We start from the raw sequence: 22,464 nt of genomic DNA on the forward strand, positions 1-22,464 counted from the left end.
AGAAGCCAGAAAGGTCTGTGGCGTGGAGGAGGAACATGCATCCACCTGGAGACCAGAGTGGGATGTTGGCTGGACAAAGGGCAAGATGTCGGCTGAGGGGTGCACATATGGAGGGGAGATGCAGAGGCCAAACGCTGCCTTTTGTGACCTAGCCCAGTGCCTTGTGCATAATCCATCTTCAGTAAATGATGGCTGAATCAAATTATTTTTGTCCTGGACTGGTTTTGGCTAGAACTAAACTTGAGATTTAATGTTAATATATTTTAATTATTAAAAAGATTTTGTATGGCTTATTTTCTGAAATCAAATTTTTTAAAGAGGCATGATTTCCTGTTTTAAATTCGTTTAAATAATACATTTTGTGCCAGAAAAAGATCCTTTTTTAAGGAAAAACACTTCAAATATAAAGCATAAATAATTCTTCCTTTAATAAGACAGTTCCTTTTATAGCCATTGAATAACACATCTGCTGCAAGGATGTTATTTTTTTCACCAATCCATGTGCACAGCTCTGATTAGAGGAGGTAAAAGATGCACATCTCCTTCAAATGGTGAATTACACCCAGTGGGGGAGAAAGGTGTATTTTATTATGACAGACTTTGTAATTGTGAAAGCTTCAAATAGGCCTCTTTAAAAAAAAAAACTTTAAAAATGTAATTCTCAGTCTCAAATCTCTGTGTTACGGTAACTATTGATTTCAGAAAAAAGTACATTAAGAGCCTCTTCTTTCAGTGCTAATATCATTATTGCCCCACAAAACATTTTATATCAAGGTCTTTTGAAGAATAAATTTTAATAAACATCCTTTCCATGCTTTTTCTCCTACCCAAGATTTGCTCACATCTGCAGTTTTCAGAATAATCCCACAAATGTTACCGTATCTTTACACAGTAAAACCAACTAGAAGATAATTCTCAATCTAGATGCCTTAGTTTAAGCCTTGACTCTGTTGTTCATTTTTATCTCTGTTCAGATGCACTCTTCTTTTTTTTTCTAAATCGTATCCACATAACATTTAAAAATGAGGTTCTAAAAAAGTTTTTTAAAATACATTGTTATCACCACTTATTACAAGATTGTTTTAACCTTTTCCTATTCTTCCAGGGCTACAGCAACACACAGGGGTCAGATTATCTTCAAAGATGCTTTAGCCCAGCAATTGTGTGAGCAAGGAGGTAAGAATCATCGACTTCTTCGTGTTGGTAGTGTCAAAATTATTCATGGTAGGTCCTATGTACTGAGTAAGTATTTCATGACTATTACTTGATCATGATGCTTTAAAAATGGAATTATTAGCCCCTTAAGATCTCTAATAATTATTTAGTTATTACTTATTGATAAAGATCTATAGACTTCTGAAGATACTAAGTGTGAGTGAAATAAACCAAGAGAAAATTCACCTTCCTTTCATAGTTTTTTTCTAATGAGTTATATTTAGTTTTCCTGGAGATATAAATCTCAGTAATTTTAGAATTTTACAAAAACACATCTGCTTAATTTACCAGTAAAATTCTTGTTAACTTTGTCAAAAATATTTATCGCTTTTCATATTTGATTATGTAATAGATGATCACGTGTGTGTATCTCTATGCTTGTTTCAACTGTGTGCACTATTAATTTCAGATGCAGCATCATTTTAGATACATTAAGTGTACATTAAGTAGTCACATTAAGCTTTGTGACTGCCTCACACACATCCAGACTCTCACCTGTGCCAGTCACACAGATGCACGTATGCAAATGTATGCACATACACACAGTGAAAAGGTGAAAACCAAGATCCATGCCCCCACACAGGTTTATTCCCTCTGCCTCGTGTGCTTCTACCCAACTTTGTGTCTTCATTATAGCCTTTACCACTCTTAACATAGAATTTTCCTCTGAAAAGTGGTGGATGCCATCCTTGAGAGACTGAGCATTTCAAGTATAGGAACCATTCTTTAGTGCTCTTTGCTGCCCCAGAACCTGGCACAGGGCCTTAGCATATGACAGCCATTCCAAAAATGCTGATAGATTGAATACAAGTTTTTCCTCAGCCATACATATATTTCTTGATTTAAGCATCCTGACAATTAATACGTTTGAAGCCAGTCTTTGTAAATGTCATCCCATTTTCACCATCATCATAGGCATATTATCAATTTTTGTATATAGAGTGATATTTTGGGGGAAACTTGTTAACTTGAGAATTACATTATTGAGTTTAAAGAAAATTTCTACTAATTATCTTTCTGCTAAGGAGACTCTAATGGGTTTAAGAGAGAAATTAGGAAAATTATGTGGGTTTTTGAAAGGCTTAAGAAAGTACCATTTATTATTTACAGTAATATATATCACCGGTATGGCTTTATCTAAGTAATGTGGATACTTGCTGACTATTCCTGGCTCTTGAATCAGAAAACCCCATTCTAATTCTAGTTTCAAATATATCATCAGTGTTCTTAGTTTGAACAGATTTGTTTTCTGTGACTTTTGAGAATGCAAAAATGTGATAGCCTTTGTAGTAGGCTCAAGAAATCTATCACAATGTAAATCTTTTTCCAGACTATGAAAGTGTTCACATTACTGAAAATATGGAACGCCAGATAGCAGTGAACATTAATATCCTGAAAACTGCATAGTGTCAGGAAAAGATATGTTTAATTTCATTAACATTTATCATTGCCTACAAGCTGGTTTCTTTTAAGCCTTGGATTTTTGAGTCTCTTCTGTTGTAAATGAATTGTTGGGATTGGGTTCATTTGAAATGAAAAGAAAAAAAAACAAGAAAAATCAGTGGGCAAAAATTCTCAACCAGTGAGGAAAAAAAAATGCCTTACAAAATAGTAATGTTATACACGACCATGATTTACATGATGGTAGACTGGGATGTGATTAAAAATGCTATTCAGCCCAGGATCAGAGGAAAACATTGAGCTTTTTCAACAGCACCTAATCAATTGAAATCATATCAATCCATCCAAATAGGGTGGAAAGAATATTAACAAGAGTGATGGCTTCCTGCTGTCAGGAATAATAAGGAGAATAATTGGTGCTATAAAACATATCTTTATTTTGGAGCTCTCTACTTTTAATTAAAACATTATCTCCTCAAATAAAATAACATAAATTTAACACGTAACAATTTCCTATGCATTGGATGAGGAATATCTAATAGAAGTATTAAAGAGAGTAAATGACAGTCTCTACATACCACAGGACAGTGCCTTTCAGTCACAACATACTTGATAGGTTTGTTGATTTTAATTAAATTAAGGAATTTAAACAAAGCAAATTTTGCTCTGTGGAGCTTGAGGATAGCTATTATAATAAGAGGATTGCTGGCTAAACATATTAACTATTTTTTTATTGAAGTATAGTTGATTTACTATGTTGTGTTAATTTCTGCTGTATAGCAAAGTGATTCAGTTATACATATATATACATTCTTTTTTATATTCTTTTTCATTATGGTTTATCCCGGGATATTGAATGTAGTTCCCTGTGCTATACAATAGGACCATGTTATTTATCCATCCTATATATAATAGTTTGCATCTAAGCATATTAAAAAAGCAAAAAAATCAGAAAACATACTAACGATGTCTTAGGTGACATGTAATCTTGATCCCCTTCCTTAAAAGACGTTTGTTGAAGGATTTTATTCTGCAAACATGTATCCAGCACCCGCAAGCCCCTGTCCTAGCACACACTGCTAAATATGACTATAAAAGCACACATTTCCTATTCTTGTAGGCTGGGCTGTAAATGGCAGGTCAGTGGATCACAGAGGCAGCTAGATTCGCCTGGGGTGGTTAGGAAAGACATCCTGAGGATCAGCCTGAAGGGTCAGCTGCAGTTTAAGGAAAAACAGGAGAGGAGATTCCATCTCTCTCCTCCTGCCCACTGCCACTGACCCATGTGAGATGAGAACCCATCTCCTCCTTGGGGAATTGCTTACAGGCCTCTTCCCTAGTGTCCCTGCTCCCACTTTCTCTGTGCTCTATACAGAGCTGCTAGAATGGAAATAGGATTCTATCATTTCCCTGCTTCAAACTCCTCTCTATCTCAATTGGAGGCAATAGTTTATCTTCAAAGTAGAATTCCTACTGCTGTATGAGGAAAATCCTTTACAGTCTGGCCTCAGTTTTCCTCCCCTGCCTCATTTCTTGTCATCCCTTCATTTCTCCTTAAAATTCCTGGAATGCATGTCACTTGATCACCCGTGTAATTGGCAGTCTGCACCCTCTCTGTCTTCTTTGCCTGGATGACTTTTTCTCCTTCCTGCCTTCTTCGTCTAGCTCAGGCTTTCAGACCCTGCTTTGGTATTACCTCCTACTGAAAAAACAAAAAATCTCTGATCCCCCTTACAGTCCTCCTTGAGCTGGTCTTGGTGACTCTTGTGCATAGTGACATAACTCTGAAGGCACAGTAATAATGCAAATGGAAACACTGTCAGCACTGCTGTGTGCCAGACTGCACCTTAAGTGCTCCGCAAACGTGAACTCGTTTAATTTTTACCGAAACCCCCTGAAGGAGGAGCTGTTATTTTCTGCACTTGACAGATGAGGAAACAAAGGCACAGTGAGAATAACTTGCTTAAGGTTGCATAACTAGAAACTGACCAAGCTGGGATTGGAGCCCAAGCAGTTTGGCCAGTAGCCCATGGTCATTAGCCTTCATATTACGTTGTCTTTCAAAGAAATCTCTTATTTAAGCATGCATTCATTCATTTGATAACTATTTATTGCATACTGTAATAAGAACATTAGAACACATGCCTTGTCCGCCATTAGCTATAAGCTCCTTGAGGGTAGAGACTGTACCCTTTATTACTAAATCTCTAAAGCCTTCCACGATGTCCAGTACACAGTACCCAATAAATGTTATTGAATGAATGAAAGAATAGTTGAAGTAAAGTGGAATTGGATTTCAACATGTTGGCCTGAGGAAGCTGCTTTCCATCCCACAGGGCTCTCCAGCAGCCTGCTGAGTAGAGAGGCAGGTTGGAGAGCTGTCAGCATATAGATGCTGAGGAGGAAAGGTACTCACCCAGGAAGTTCCCTGGTGAAGGGAGGAAGGGGCCCAGTGTGGAATGCTAGCTATCGCAGGGGTGGGGGGAAGAGTGAACTCTGGAGAAGGGGAAAGCTCCAGAAATGGGGATACTAGGGAGGGCATTTCAGCATGGGAGAGGCATTCAAAAGGGACAGAGGCTTCCAAAAGAATGGGGAGGAGAACAAAAAAAAGCTTTAGCATTTTTCAATTAACAGGCCATTGGCAATGTAATATAAGTGAGGATGGTTTGGGGAGAGGCCAGACCACACAAGGCAGCCTTGTAGTTTGGAAAGCTCTTGCCCAGGTTTTTGTCAGACAGTCAAGGAAAGACACAGTGTTGTGAGTTGAGAAGTACTGATAAATGTGAAGCAGTATTTAAAGTTGAGGCTGTGAAAAAAATCTAAGATTAAAGGGAAGAAAAGGGCAGCTGGAGTGGAAAGCAGTTTCAAGGGAAAGATGGGTTCTCTCTCTGGCTCCCTGTTTCTCTCTCTGTCTCTCTCTCAGAAGGTGTTTATAGACTTGTAGACAAAGACCATCAGGAGAACACCTAGAGTCGAACAGACTGGGTTTAGCACTCATTCCAGAATAGGAGAAGGCACATCATTGAGAAACATGGGGCGGGTCAGTAAGTAGAGGTTAAAAAAGTAATCGTTACGATATTTGGGCCTGTATTTTGTGATTTTTGGCTCAGGTTTAAGGAAGAGGGGCTTTGCTTCTGGATTGGATGCTATCAACAAGTGGAGGTATTCTGTGGTTGGGGATCTCAGTAAATCTTATCCACAGGGAGGGCAGAGCAGAGCCGGGCTAAGGCTGTAATTGATAAAGATGCAGCAGTCGTTCCTATCAGCCAGGAGAGAGGGATGCGTGGTATATTGTGAGTTGGACAGTGTTTTAGTAGTGCTCGCGTTCAGGTGTGACTATGAAGTGGTCCTCTGTCTGTCTTGACCCCTCATGATCACGGAGTGGCCTTGTCTGAAGCTGATGTTCTGTGAAATTGTTTCTGTTCACTGGACAAGCACTGAGGCCCAGCTGTGAGTGCCAGGCCAGCTCCTGGATGTCAGGGGCTGCTTTTCCTTTCTTGAGGCCTGAGGGGAGAATGATGCTAATGGGCAGTCATTTCCTTTTGGATTTAGGCTTTACAAGCAGTTCTGAATCATTGAGAAGTAGGTCTGGATGCAGGATGTGTGTGACCATACTCTCCAGAATCCCTAGCACAAAGTACAAGCTCAGGAAACAATAGTAGACAATAAAGGGAAGGCATCTTGCTGGCGCAAAATTTTATTCAGTGTCAGGAGGAAATAAGGAGACTAAGTAGATCAGTGTGGTGAGAGTTTGTATGTTTAGTTTTTTTCTTTGAACTTATCCGTATTTTCTAATTTTTTTTACAGTGAGCTTATATTATTTAGGTTATATATGGGTTTCCCCCCAAAATAACAAATATAAGGTTATACTTATGAAGGAGGAGGGACAACACTGCTGAGGCAGGTGGAATGAATCACTTCTGAGAACTGAGGGAAAATTCTGAATTACATCTCCCATGTCTCCTGTGTGGAGGAGGTCTTGCCTGGCTCCCTTAAAGTGATTGGTCTATGTTGTGTCATAATTATTTGTTTAAATACTTACACCCATCCCCTCACCCCTACTTGAAGCTTCTTGAGCCCAGCAACCATGACTTAATTTTTTGTTTCTCTTAACATCTAACAATGCTTGGCATAAAGCAGACATTCTCTAAATGTTTGCTGAATAATCACCTTAAACATTATACATTTGAAAAATCTCTGCCTTTCCTGAAAAATCTCCTTTAACCCTGAACTTTTGCTACGGAACACCGTGAGGTAGCGTGGCTGTTACCGAAGCAATGTTCCTTACAGTGACCTCAGGTTGAAAAATATATGAATCATTGCGTTAAGAAATCTGAAAACTATTCACAGATTTCCTTCTAAACTCTAATGAGTCCCCTGAATGCTCTTGGGACATAAACCAGGTTCGGGAATTTTATGTCTTCACCTTGAATCCTGAGGTCCTAAGTAATTATAAATACATATCCAGTTGAATTCTGCTGACATGTCATAGTATAGACAAGGAAGCAGAGTTTTCCCGTCTCCAGTCTGGGGTGGGGGGAGGCAGGTGCCAGGTTGTATACTCCCAATTATTTTGAAAGTGGAAAATGCTTAGGTTCATTCACCAGCAGTAGAAAATAAAAAAGTGAATTCATTTCATATTCAGTACACAGGATTATTGAATGCCTACCATGAGCCAGGCTAAGCTAGATCTTGGGATGTAGTAGTGAACAGGGCAAAGATCCCTGCTTTACTGGTGCCTTCATTATAGTGGAGAGGATAGACAGTTAATATTAGATATTATAAATGAGTAAGTGTGATACATGTTAGAAGGTGGCGAGTGCTGTAGGAAAAAAAAAAAGACCTAAAAATAGGGAGGGGGGAAAGGCAGACTGCAATTTTAAATAGGGCGGCAGGTAAGTAGTCAAGCAGGCCTCAGTGAAAAGTAACATTACAGCAAAGACCAAGACAGTATCTGTGGGATTGTCCAACATGTGATTAGGTGATTTTAAAGACAGATGTGGGAGTGTTTTGTGAACTGTTGTTAGAGGTGATGAAAGCAAAGGATTGAGGCAATTTGGGAATTGACTGAAAACCTGAAAGGAACTAGAAGAAGTCAGTCTTTTGCTGGAATTATTATCAAACAGTCTAGAAAGAGCTGCAGACCTAATCCACAGCCCTCAGAATCATGTAAACAGAGTCTGCTGAAAATGTTAATGAATGTGGTATATGTAGACTGAGGATGAGGAAGAACTTGAATTTGCTCTCGATCCTAGATCTGTAGTTTCCTTATGGGTAGATTAGCAACGAAGCCAGGAAAGTTAACTTGACAAACTGTACACCACTTGTAAGTGGCAGGATAAGAATCCAAATCTCTGGCTGGACTCACAGCCCAAGGTTGGTTGCATTTTACCAAACAGATTCTTAAATTTTAAAAATCCAATATTAAAAATCCTTAAGAATTACAACTGCAATAAACAGGAGTACCACTGCTGCCTTAATTCCCTGAACACCTAGGAGAGAACACACACCTTTTGAGCCCTTGTAAGACAAAAGTGGCAAGTGTGAAGCTGATGCGAGTGTATCAAGCGCGGCCACTGCTGGTCCGGCAGTGCGCACAGATCATGGTGGAGGCGCAGGCAGGGAAATAACGGCGTGTGCGTATATTCCTCGGCCTGTGAGCTTCTTGGCATAGCCTCTTCAAACACACACATCGATTATTTAGTAAGGCCAGATGGCGGGCTTAACAGCTGCCAGTAAGCGTGCCCTGTAGTGCCCCTAAAGGGTGCATGCCATTTATAAACCATGCTGGAATTCTCTGTTTTGGGGTTGATGGAAGTGGATATAACCAAAGGCAAGTGTTTTATGTCAGGAGGAAAGGGGTCAGGCTTACAGTTGGAGCAGTAAACCTTGGCTGCCTTCTGCCAGGCTCAGCAGTTTTTCTGCTGTTCATCACAGTGAGGGGTAGAAAGTGTGACTGTGTTCTCTGAGGGCCATTGAATCATTGTGGTGGGCAGTGTATTTATTTCATTCAGACTCAAACTCTTAGGAATTCTTTAATCCTTTGCAGTAAGGATTGGTGAAAGTTTATTTAAACTGTGAGCTGGAGGGAGATTTTTAAAAAGTTCAGTAAGCAAGTCCATAAAGTGAATGAGGTGTTTAACCTACCTAGATTTTTTTTTTTAGCACTTTAAGGATACCTTTTAATGTGATGTGATGGATATGTTTATTAGCTTGATAGTGCTAATTATTTCACAGTGTATAAGTATACACATCAAAGCATTGAGTTGTATACCTTAAATATATACAATTTTTATTTTTCAATTATATCTCAGTAAAGCTGGGGAAAAAAAAGAATACCCTTTATACCCAAATATTGTTTAAATTGTAGGTCAGATCTACCAAAATCTTCCCCTGGCTATCCTTGATTGCTCAGTAACTTGTATTACTAAATGTCTTTCCAATATCCTGAAATGCAAACTTTTTTATTAATTCAGACTAAAGAAGTCAAAATTGACTAATAGAATTGAGTTTTACCATATCCACTTTAATTGAAGTGAAAAATAATCAATGATGTGTTTCACTTGAATGTGCCCAATGATGAAACTTTTGCTGCTAAAGACATCTGTTTTCCCCCTGGCTATTTTGTAGTTTACATTTCAGTTTAGCAGTTGCAACTGTGTTCCTGACAGCCTACATTTTGTAACTTACAAAGAGAGCCAGAGCAATGCTCTAGTAAACATCATCCAGGAACCCCCAGTCTTGCTTCAAAGTCTCACAAACCGCCCAACAGGGGAGGGAACTGAGGCCCTGCTGGGGCAGTGGCTGGCAAAAAGTGTCCCTTAGTGATCCTGACAACAGACAAGATGAAGGCGAGTGATGAAGGGCGGACTAACTGGGCCCACGGTAAAATTCCTTGCTACTGTCTCTAGGTGTGTCTGACCACTTTTTTAATTTCCTAAAGAATGGTGTTTTGGACTGGTGCTGTTTATTCTAAGATGATTGAACATAGATTTAAACAGCCTTCTTTTCAGTTCTCAGGGCTATATACATTCCCCCTTGATAGCTTTATCTAGTCCAAAGTCAAAACACCACGATTTATGCCCGAGAAGAATTTGACATTGACTTCTTTTGGATGCCCGTAGAAGTACACTCTCTACTCAAGCTGCTGCATAATCTGCTGGATTCCCCTATATTTTGAAGGACAAAGCCTAGGTCTGGAACTGTGTTATAACTTGGGGGAGAGCACACCTGTTGTAAACACACATAAATTACGATTTTATTTTGGCTCTCGTGAAATATTATTTCATGCAACCTATTAATCCAACCTTATTTTTACATTTGAAGATTCAGTTCAATGTAATAATTAATACAGATTTTCATAATCATGTTTGTAAGAGTTGGAATTCTTTTATATTAATTCACACATATTATGCTGTGTCCCCTATGGGTATATGTGGAACATTATACCAGATACATGGGAATTGTGTGGCAATATAAGGCAGTTTCACATCTGTTCATAAATAGCTTATAATATAGATATATTGGTCCAAACCTAGACGAGAAAGACCGAAACACATTTACAGAAAAAACATACACTCATTGGAATGGCATTCCCCCCATCTCCTCTGAGGCCTTGGTCAACAGTTTTGCCCTCTGTTTCCCATATCGTCAGCTTCTTCCTCTCCATCATTCCCTCCTCCCCAGTGTTTAAACATGCCAAAGCCACTGCAACTTTGAGCAGGAACTCTGTCTCTGACCGTGAGTACTCTCTAGACATCATTCTCCCTCACTCCAGCTTCTTGAAAGAGTCGTGTGTTCTCAGTCTTCACTCCTAACCCTGCCATCTGACCTCTACTGCCAATGATCTATGGAAACAGTCATCCGCCAGGTCATCAGTAACCCAGTAGATGCCAGCCAATCCAAAGGACTCTGGTCCTCACCCTACCTGACTTCCCTGCTCCTTCTCAGTTTCCTTGATGAGTTCCTGAACTTCCCATGGATACATTCCGGAATTGGCAGTGGTTTTGTTCTGGGGCTTCTTTTAGACTTTTTATGTTGTCCCTGGTGATCTCACTCACACTTGTGATTTGCATCTCCTGAACACTTCTTCATTGGCTTTGTGCTAACTCAGCGAGTCGATAATGCAAAGTGGTTGAGATCATAGAGTTTGGAGCTATATACCCCTGGGTTCCAATTTCTAATTTGATATTTTCTAGCTATGTAATCTTTCAGAGTCTCGATTCCCTAACTGTAAAATAGGGAAAATAATAGTATCTACTTTTTTGGTCCTCCCATACCATTCCCAAGAGCCTGGCACAATAGTCTATGCCCAGAAGAAACATACTGAAGTTGTGAGAATTAAATGCAATAATGGTGTGCATAGCACAGTGGCTAGCACATAATTACCCTATAAATGTTAGCTATCATTATTATTACCAGGCACTGACATTTGGATTCCATAGGTACCTTGTACTCAATATATTCTGAAGTGAACTTGACCTTTCCCTCAAACTGGTCCCCTTTATTGTAGTTCTGGTCAGTGACATATTCAACCCAGTCACTAAACAGAGACCTAGGTAATATTTCTTTCCTCATTATTTCTTTCATCCATGTCTATACTCAGTGTGTCTAAGACCAATTTATTTTATAATATCTCTTAAACCAGTTCTTCCTGCATCTACAGCCATATCTTTGGTTCAGGCCTTCTACACATCTATCAAAATGTTCTTCAACACAAACCTCAGTTTTTTTCCTCCCAGCCTCAAACCCTATAACTGCCTCCATTTGCCCTGTTTAACCTTTTCAAGGCCCTCCATGATCTGACCCTACCTCTCTCTCCAACCTCATCTCTGCATGTCGGCTCTCTCCATACTCCCCACCCTCACCTAACACCAAAGTCTTTACTTCAGCCATAAAAAGCACTGACTTTATCAAACATGCCATCTTGTCCCCTATCTCTGTAGCTTCTATATATGCCAGTTTCTTTCCCTGGAATACACTCCATATTACCTCCTTCTCCATGTTACTGATGAAGTTACATGCATCCTTAAAGATGCAGTTCAACTCTCCCCTCCTCCATCATTGGTATTTTTATCCCTAATCCACCTTATACTTACAAATTGAAGTTAGTTTACCTTATTGTATTGTCATGTGTTAACTTCTGCATGTATTCCCTCCTGTACTTTGAAACCCTTGATCAAGCAGATGTTGGATCGTTTTTACATTCCCAGAATCTGGCACAGTGCCTGGCACTTAGTAGGTACTCAAATATTAGTTGAAGGAATGAATATAGAACAGGTATACCTATCCCAAATTGTCTAATTACTATTAATTCTTTAATTGCCAGCCAACCTTCACCTCCTGTATCCCCATAACTGTTTTTACAATCATATTTAAACATTATGCACTCCTTTTGCATGGATGGACTTTATTAGGAATAGCCCTATAAAACTCACAGTTGGATGGATGTTATTTTAAATGACGTTCATTGCATTGTTCAGTGTCCCCTTTTTTTTATTTTATTTTATTTTATTTATTTATTATTTTTGGGGGGTACACCAAGTTCAATCATCTGTTTTTATACACATATCCCCATATTCCCTCCCTCCCTTGACTCCCCCCCACCCTCCCTCGAGTCCCCCCCGCCCTCCCTGTCCCAGTCCTCTAAGGCATCATCCATCCTCGAGTTGAACTCCCTTTGTTGTACAACAACTTCCCACTGGCTATCTATTTTACAATTGGTAGTATATATATGTCTGTGCTACTCTCTCGCTTCGTCTCAGCTTCCCCTTCACCCCCCGCCCCCTCCCAAACCTCGAGTTCTCCAGTCCATTCTCTGCATCTGCGTCCTTGTTCTTGTCACTGAGTTCATCAGTACCATCAGTGTCCCCTTTCTAAGAAACCACGGGACAAACTTCTCTTAAGTCTCTGTATCTGAAATAGCCACCCTTCTCCTGAGCAATATGCATGCTTTTCATATTATAAACTCTTCAATTTCTATAAATTTATAGCTTCAGAACCAAACTTAAGATGTCAGAATATGCATCTTGCATATTTATCTCCACTGGATATATTTTTCCACGTTATTGTCTTGCTTGATTGCCTTTCTTTGTTAGCTGCCTTACATCTGTTTTAGAACGAGGCGAATTGTACAATTTATCCTTAGGTACATAAAGGAAAGTGAAAAGGTAACATGAAGATGATAACATATACGCAAGTAACTAAGAGGGGAGGAAACAGAGGAGAACGTTAGAATATTAGAATTTTCTAACAGCAGTGGTTTTAGCAATAACATCTTACTGATGTTATCAGTAACCAATCAACTAACATTTTTGGAGTAACTGTGTGCCAGACATTGTGCTAGGCATGGGTGTGCAGAGATATACAAATTGAAGTCTCTACTCACAGGAACTCACAGTCTTGGCAGCTCTACACTCTGACCTTTAGGATTATGACTGAGATGGAGAGGATATACTTCCCCAGAAGGGACCCATTCCCCGGTCCACAAGAAATAACTGTTTTAGTTAGAATATAGACTAAGCTTCTTTGGCATATGCCTCAAACTGCAGGTGGCTTAAATGGCATTTATTTATTTATTTATTTATTTATGTTAGTGTATTTATTTCTCAGTCATAAACCAGTCTGGAGGTTGATGGTCCAGGGCTGGTGGAGTGGCTCTGCTGTCTACAGCTCATAGCTTCCATATCCAGGGGCCATGTCCTAGCAGCAGGAGGGGAAGAGGGCCAGGAAGCATGCCTGTTCCTTTAAAGGGCATGACCCAGCTCTGAAAGTGACTGAGGTCACTTCTGCTCACTTCCCTATGGGCAGAACTTAATTCCTTTGTCTCAGGAGCTGCAGGGGATACTGAGAAATATACCTCTAACTGGGGGCTACAGTCCAGTGAAAATAAAGAAGAGGAGAGTAGACATTGGTAGACCTCTAACAAATTTCTAACATTTAGCAACAAAGTTTCTTCTTGTTCCTGTTCTTCTTATTAGTAGTACTAGTGCTGTTGTTGTTGTTGTTGTTTGGTGATGATGGTTTTTCTTCCCACCTCTGCCTGTTATTTAAAGGCCACATGTGCTCAGGCTACAGGTCAATTTATAGCTGCCCTTCCTCCCCTCGGCCCCGTTCTATGAACTTCATCTCTTCAGGTTCATCTTGAATATATCATCTTAATCTCTTCACAGATAATTCAGGTGATATATTGTTTTACATTCTGATTTTTCACTTAAAACTTTTTTTCATATGATAGGCAAAATTTTGAGAAAAATTATGAATATCTCCCCCAGAAAAGGTGAAGGCACGAGCCTGGGAAGACAATGAGTCACAAGTTGTAGGGTTTAAGATCTCATTATTGACTGCTCCTAGTAGAAGAAGTCTTACCTGAAAGAGTTCTCTGTTCCCCCTGTTTTAGGTTATAATGATATATTTTAGTTTTGCTCCTATTCCATATATTTTAGAATATGAGTGATGAGAAGTTGTTATGAGACACAATTCAAATTGAGATGGGAAATAAGAGAGGAAGGGAAAAGAAAAATGCTTCCTAATATTGCTGGTTTTGTGTTTAATTTAGCTGTCTTTAAACATTAAGTAATCTTTTATACTGATCATAAGTATATTCCTGAACACAGGGAGAACTATTTTCACTCTAAATTTATAACATTTTTGGAAGCTTAATTATCATACTTGAAGGTCAAATGGTGCTTTATTGCAATAAAATACAAAAAAGTAATAAAGAAATTATTCCTGGGGAGATGAAAGTCTAGGTTCATAGCTCATTAAATGATAACTTCACAGACCATGTCTAATTTGTCATATTTAGCTTTGGAAGTTTCTTACATTTGAATTTCAAATTAGATGAAGAGATACCTGAGGCAAAACTACCTAGGGCCTTTGAATTCTAAAATGATTCAAGAACTATAGTTCCCATAACATAATACCTGTACAGTATTTGTAAGAAATGCCTATCATCATCTATATAGTGCTTGCCTGACTCAAAGCCTTTTTAAAAAAATAATCAATAACACAAATCTCATTAACCTCTCCCTTAATTTGTTTCCAGACATTCCCTTCTTTTTCTGCCCAGCACGTTGAAATCTCCATCCTTTGCAGTGAATAATTTATTGAACAAGTTGGCCAAAATGTATTTTGGAGTCACACAATTTCTCAAAAATCTCCTTCGAAAATAAGTCATTTGAAAGAAAAACACTTTTGTCAAAAGAAAAACCTTTGCAGGAGTTAAACATGACTCCATTCTTTTGCTTATTCTAAGTTGCTGGTGGCCTCAACTTTTGAAAGAGCATAAACACAGAAGTGCTTTTTAAGAAATGAAGCTTTTCTTTACTTTCAGCGTGTAATTCGTCTCTTGGACAAATTGAGTTGATAATAGGAAGAATTTCTGCTTCAATTTAATATTGAGAAGCCACATAGTAATCCATGTTTATGATATTTTCTAAAAACACCCAAAGATTTAAGCTATTAGAATGCGGTTAAGAAAGGCATGGCTGTGAGCTCCAAGACCCAAATGAAATCAATTGCTTCCTATTTAAGTTTACAGAAATTTTCTGATCCTCCATTGAATTTGAATATCTGCAAAGTTCAGCAAGTGCTCTATGACTAGTGTCATAAGGACACATTATTGATTATAATCTGTGAGATTCTCTAAATAATTGGAGGAAATAGAGAAAATATATTTAGTAAATGAAAGGCAATATTCACAGAGTAACTCTATCTATTGCCAAACAATAAATATTTAACATCAGTTGTATTTAAAAGTTTGGAAAGGGATTGATAACTAGTTATTTCCATATCATAGTGAAGGTCAGATTAATTCACACTGAGTAGAAAACAATGAGCTATTTAAAAAGTATCTCACCCTCCAGGAAAGTAAACATATTCCTTAGTAACTTCAACTCTTGGAACTCTAGAACCAGCACCAGCCATAGGTGTGTTAACGTGTGGGCTGAGTGCTTTTTTTTTTTTTTTTTTTTTTTCATTTATTCAGCAAAGTGTCAGTACATGCTTTTTGTGCTTGAATTTTAAGCAGATAAATAATAATCTTGTTTAAAGAGACCAGGAAGCATATTTTTCTTTGAAAACTTTGCTACTGAATTTACTTTTGTTAACGTTAGACCTCCTCAGTCTTTATGATGTGAATTGATTGTCTTATTGTAAGTTGGGTCTCTTTACAGTTGTTGCACATAATAATCATTCACATTCACTATTCCTGGCATAATTATCAAATTAGTATGAGTTCTTGTATTCATTCAAGGCACTTCCAGTCTTTTTCTTACATGGATATTGGTATAATAGCACAGCTGAGTAAAAGGGAAGCTCTACAAAGAGTATATTTTTTCAAAGAAATTTTAAAGTATCTTATAAAAACAATGGTTCAGGTTTCTTTTATTTATTAGCTTATCAATTTTAAAAAATCCATTTACATAGCCCATGAAATGTTAGTGATATACCTAGTATTCAGGTCATTTAATAGTACCCTAGCATCTAGGAAAATGTTTGGCTAAGCAAAGACCTAGAATATCACTGAAGCATTTTATTCTTGATGTAAAGCTTTGTATTTTACCAACACAAATAACCTAGATGGGTCCTACTACAGAATTTGGAGGACAAATAACTTTTAAGTGGCATTATCACAAACACTGAAAGGAATCTGGAAAAATAAACTGTTAGTGCATGTTTATGAGTGATTTTGACTCTTAAGAACATTTATTACCTATCTGGTATGAAAAGACTATATTATGCTTAAAACATTAAAAGTTTCCCCAATTTTTTCTTGCTTACCTGTTTTCAGGAGATATTTGACTAATGAAATTAGATAGATCCTCATTTTTTAATACTTTCCTGGGAAAACTGCTGCCAATTTGTGATGATAATTTTAAAGTTTTAAAGGTTTTTGGCTTTTTCAACTAAAACCAAGTCAAAGTATGCCATGCTTTCATTCCAAATCCCTTACTGGAAACATGCTTTTAAAAAACATGGAGGCTTTAGTGAGATTCTATAATAATTTTTTCATTCTGTTGGCTTGCTTTTACTTTATTTTTTAAAGCAAAGTAGAATCTTCACTTTAACCTGCCTGTTTAGCATTTCATATTTTATCTGTGGTTTTCGACTAAGTTGATTCATTTTGATGACATTGGCATACTCCTTAAGTTATCAAGATACAATTTAGTCCAGTTACTTGAAGTTGTCAAGCTTTACAAAGGGCATAATTTTTAAATTTTTGTGTATCTCAATGATGTTAACTTTGTGTGGGTAAAGAAAACAGAGATGTGCTAATATTTTGAATGAGATCTAGAGTTTTTTGAAACACACATTACTTACTCTTTATGTTATGTCTTCTATTAACATAAATAGTGATATTGTCATCTTGTCTAGGATTAGTAAAAATTAATAGATATTCAGAATTATGAGTTGGGTTTATTAATCCATTGCCAATACTCATGGAACTCCTTGGAGTGATCCTTGAAATTCAACTGCAGGATATGTTATCCCATGGCCATTGTACTTTTTTTTTTTTTAATTTTTATTTATTTATTTATTATTTTGGGGGGGGTACACCAAGTTCAATCATCTGTTTTTATACACATATCCCCGTATTCCCTCCCTCCCTTGACTCCCCCCCCCCGAGTCCCCCCCACCCTCCCCGCCCCAGTCCTCTAAGGCATCTTCCATCCTTGAGTTGAACTCCCTTTGTTATACAACAACTTCCCACTGGCTATCTATTTTACAGTTGGTAGTATATATATGTCTGTGCTACTCTCTTGCTTCGTCTCAGCTTCCCCTTCACCCCCCGCCCCCTCCCAAACCTCGAGTTCTCCAGTCCATTCTCTGCATCTGCATCCTTGTTCTTGTCACTGAGTTCATCAGTACCATTTTTAGATTCCGTATATGTGAATTAGCATACAATATTTGTCTTTCTCTTTCTGACTTACTTCACTCTGTATGACAGACTGTAGTTCTATCCACCTCATTACATATAGCTCCATCTCATCCCTTTTTATAGCTGAGTAATATTCCATCGTATATATATGCCACATCTTCTTTATCCATTCGTTTGTTGATGGGCATTTAGGTTGCTTCCATGTCCTGGCTATTGTAAATAGTGCTGCAATAAACATTATGGTACAAGTTTCTTTTGGGATTATGGTTTTCTTTGGGTATATGCCCAGGAGTGGGATGACTGGATCATACGGTAGTTCTATTTGTAGTTTTTGAAGGAAACTCCAAATTGTTTTTCATAGTGGCTGTACCAACTTACATTCCCACCAACAGTGCAGGAGAGTTCCCTGTTCTCCACACCCTCTCCAACATTTGTTGTTTCCAGATTTTGTGATGATGACCATTCTGATTGGTGTGAGGTGATACCGCATTGTGGCTTTGACTTGCATTTCTCTGATGATGAGTGATGTTGAGCATCTTTTCATGTGTGTGTTGGCCATCTGTATGTCTGCTTTGGAGAAATGTCTGTTTAGGTCTTCTTCCCATTTCATTGTACTTTAATTCTAAAATACCATTGAAAATTTGGCTTCTAACCATTGCATTGTTTATAAGAGTTTACAAGGTATTGTTAGAAACTTCATATTAATCTGAATTGCCCCAACATTTGTGGGAAGATAAATGATTTCATAACTAATCAGTGGGTTTGTATGAACCAAAATGAACTCCTGGTATTTTTCCCAGTAGTGAATTTTTTCTGTAGTGTAGGATGTACAACTAATTGTTCTTATGAATCTAGAAATATCCAGATTTGTTAAAAGCTATGTGTTAGAATAAAATATGAGTCCCTCACAGTGTAGAGTTCCGTCCAGCCTTTATGTATAATCTCATGGGTCTCACCAATGAAGCTAAGTCAGGACCTTATTACTAAGTTTCCCGCTCAGTCACCTCTCTGAGTACAGAACGACTCCAGATTTCTCTAAAGTCAGAGCCTACTTCTTTAGGAACATTTGCTTTCTCTCATTCTTAGAAACAAAGCTTCCCAGTTTAAGCCATTTGGCAACTCTATGTGGTAGCTAATGTCAGTCATGCAATTTCAGATTCAAAGGAACTGTGAAATTGGACCAAAATGGGTGGCGGGGTGGGGCTGGGGGGGGGGGGAGCAGCCTAGAGTCCTAGGAGAGACAGAGAATTAGTAACAGATCAACAAAATGTTGAGATAAAAACATTTAAGGCATCTAGAAAGATGAGTCAGTTTAATGGCAAAGGAGCAGGAAGGGTGTACTTGGAGATATACCACTGGGTAAGCACTAGAAGGCTGACAAATTAGGACCTTTCTGAAGCATGTATTTTATATTTAATAAAGGAAAGAGTAAAGACCTTTTTGCCAAATTCACATAATTCAGGATCTTAGTAATTCGTCCATGTCAGTAGTATAAGGCAAAGCAGGTACTATCAAGTGGGAGTGTAATAAATGATGTTGAACTATATTATACTTCTTCAGGCTACTTACTCTATTTTTTCCATGATACATTAATCTCGATAAACGTAGAAAAGGTGGTGAACTTCCTACAAGCTTACAAAATTCTTTTACACTGCATAAAACTAGATTGATGGTAGTTAGTTGCTGAGAGATGATTAAAATAAACTTCCCAGGCCCATTGCTTTACTAGATTTTGGACCCTATTTATACCATACATGTGTGAATATTCTTCAAGGAAATTTCTACCTTTCATTTCACCAAGTTTAATATGTACTGTGTTCCTCTTTTTGAGGAAATAATGTTTAGTTATCTCAGACAGGGGATATATTTTTTAAAGGTATTGAGTCTTTCTAACTAGTGATTGAAAACATGATTTAAGTTTGAGTTAAATTAAGTCCAAGTGGACATTAATTGGGTGTTTAAACTACCCAGACTGCTTATATGAAAGGACCTTTTGACAAATTATATTTTGGCATTTTTCAAAGGTTTGGATCTTCAGTTATTTATTTTCCAAAATTTCATAAAATATATTACAACTAAGAAGGAAAGTAGGTATTGATGAACTCAGTGGTTGAGGAAGAATAAAGACGCAGAGGTAGAGAACGGACTTGAGGACACGAAGAGGTGGGGAAGGAGAAGCTGGAACAAAGTGAAAGAGTAGTATTAGCATTTATACACTACCAAATGTAAAATAGATAGCTAGTGGGAAGCAGCTGCCTAACACAGGGAGATCAACCCAATGATTGCTAATGACCTATAGGGGTGGGATAGGGAGGGTGGGAGGGATGCTCAGGAGGGAGGCTCAAGAGGGAGGGGATATAGGGTTATGTGTATAAATACAGCTATTCGCTTTGTTGTGCAGTGGAAACTGGCACCACAGTGTAAAGCTATTACACTCCAATAAAGATTGGAAAAACAAAGGAAAGTAGCATTCAATTCAATTAAGTATTTATTGAGAATCTATTACCAGCTCAGGCTGGTGTCTTGAGTGGGCATATTTTTATGCCTTTGAGGAATTTATTTCTTCTTGGGATAAAAGACATATGCTTGTGGAGAAAAGGGAACCCTCTTGCACTGTTGGTGGGAATGTAAATTGATACAACCACTATGGAGAACAGTATGGAGGTTCCTTGCAAAACTAAAAATAGAACTACCATATGACCCAGCAACCCCACTACTGGGCATATACCCAGAGAAAACCATAATCCGAAAAGACACATGCACCTCAGGGTTCATTGCAACACTATTTACAATAGCCAGGACATGGAAGCAACCTAAATGCCCATCAACAGATGAATGGATAAAGATGTGGCACATATATACAATGGAATATTACTCAGCCATAAAAAGGAACAAAATCGAGTCGTTTGTAGAGACATGGATGGACCTAGAGACTGTCATACAGAGTGAAGTTAGTCAGAAAGAGAAAAATAAATATCCTATAGTAATGCATATATGCAGAATCTAGAAAAATGGTACAAATCAATCGGTTTGCAAGGCAGAAATAGAGACACAGATGTAGAAAACAAACATATGGACACCAGGGGGGGAAGTAGGGAGGGGTTGGGGTGAGGTGAATTGGGAGATTGGAATTACATACATTATTATGTATAAAATAGATGACTAATAAGAAAAAATATCAAATTGTAACTTTAAATATGTGCAGTTTCTTGTATATCAATTATATCCTAATAAAACTTTTTTTTTTTTTTTTTTTTTTTTTTTTTTTTTTTTTTTTTATTTTTTTTGGGGGTACACCAGGTTCAATCAATTGTTTTTTTTACACATATCCCCATATTCCCTCCCTTCCTTGACGCCCCCCCCTCGATTCCCCCCCACCCTCCCTGCCCCAGTCCTCTAAGGCATCTTCCATCCTCGAGTTGGACTCCCTTTGTTATACAACAACTTCCCACTGACTATTTTACAGGTGGTAGTATATATATGTCTGTACTACTCTCCCGCTTCTTCTCAGTTTCCCCTTCACCCCCCGCCCCCTCCCATACCTCGAGTTCTCCAGTCCATTCTCTGTATCTGCTTCCCTGTTCTTGTCACTGAGTTCATCAGTACCATTTTTATATTCCGTATATGTGAGTTAGCATACAATATTTGTCTTTCTCTTTCTGACTTACTTCACTCTGTATGACAGATTGTAGTTCTATCCACCTCATTACATATAGCTCCATCTCATCCCTTTTTATAGCTGAGTAATATTCCATTGTATATATATGCCACATCTTCTGTATCCATTCATTTGTTGATGGGCATTTAGGTTGCTTCCATGTCCTGGCTATTGTAAAGAGTGCTGCAATAAACATGATGGTACAAGTTTCTTTTGGGATTATGGTTTTCTTTGGGTATATGCCCAGGAGTGGGATGACTGGATCATATGGTAGTTCTATTTGTAGTTTTTTAAGGAACCTCCAAATTGTTTTCCATAGTGGCTGTACCAACTTACAGTCCCACCAACAATGCAGGAGAGTTCCCTTTTCTCCACACCCTCTCCAACATTTGTTGTTTCCAGACTTTGTGATGATGGCCATTCTGATTGGTGTGAGGTGATACCTCATTGTGGCTTTGACTTGCATTTCTCTGATGATGAGTGATGTTGAGCATCTTTTCATGTGTTTGTTGGCCATCTGTATGTCTTCTTTGGAGAAATGTCTATTTAGGTCTTCTGCCCATTTGTGGATTGGGTTATTTGCTTTTTTGGTATGAAGCTGCATGAGCTGCTTGTATATTTTGGAGGTTAATCCTTTGTCCGTTGTTTCATAGGCAATTATTTTTTCCCATTCTGAGGGTTGCCTTTTAGTCTTGTTTATGGTTTCTTTTGCTGTGCAAAAGCTTTTAAGTTTCATGAGGTCCCATTCGTTTATTCTTGATTTTATTTCCATGATTCTAGGAGGTGGGTCAAAAAGGATGTTGCTTTGATGTATGTCAAAGAGTGTTCTGCCTATGTTTTCCTCTAGGAGTTTGATAGTGTCTGGCCTTACATGTAGGTCTTTAATCCATTTGGAGTTTATTTTTGTGTATGGTGTTAGGAAGTGTTCTAATTTCATTCTTTTACATGTTGCTGTCCAATTTTCCCAGCACCACTTATTGAAGAGGCTGTCTTTTTTCCATTGTATACTCGTGCCTCCTTTGTCAAAGATAAGGTGCCCATATGTGTTTGGGCTTACTTCTGAGTTCTCTATTCTGTTCCATTGATCTTCCTTTCTATTTTTGTGCCAGTACCATACTGTCTTGATCACTATGGCCTTGTAGTATAGTTTGAAGTCAGGAAGCCTGATTCCACCCACTCCATTTTTCCTTCTCAAGATTGCTTTGGCTATTCGGGGTCTTTTGCGTTTCCATACAAATCGTAAGATTTCTTGCTCTAGTTCTGTGAAAAATGCCATTGGTAATCTGATCGGGATTGCATTAAATCTGTA

The 22,464-nt window shown here is 38.1% G+C and overlaps 1 protein-coding gene across 2 annotated transcripts in view; it reads left to right on the forward strand.

The window, feature by feature from the left end:
* Positions 1 to 22,464, forward strand: part of RELN (reelin) — a 494,116-nt gene that overhangs the window by 202,282 nt on the left and 269,370 nt on the right. For both annotated transcript variants that reach the window (XM_057732969.1, XM_057732970.1), the window contains exon 4: positions 1,106 to 1,176. In XM_057732969.1, the coding sequence (XP_057588952.1) occupies positions 1,106 to 1,176 (71 nt within the window). The remainder of the gene's footprint in view (positions 1 to 1,105; positions 1,177 to 22,464) is intronic.

Source organism: Hippopotamus amphibius, chromosome 4 (genome assembly GCF_030028045.1).
Source record: "Hippopotamus amphibius kiboko isolate mHipAmp2 chromosome 4, mHipAmp2.hap2, whole genome shotgun sequence".
Taxonomy (NCBI): Eukaryota; Metazoa; Chordata; class Mammalia; order Artiodactyla; family Hippopotamidae; genus Hippopotamus; species Hippopotamus amphibius.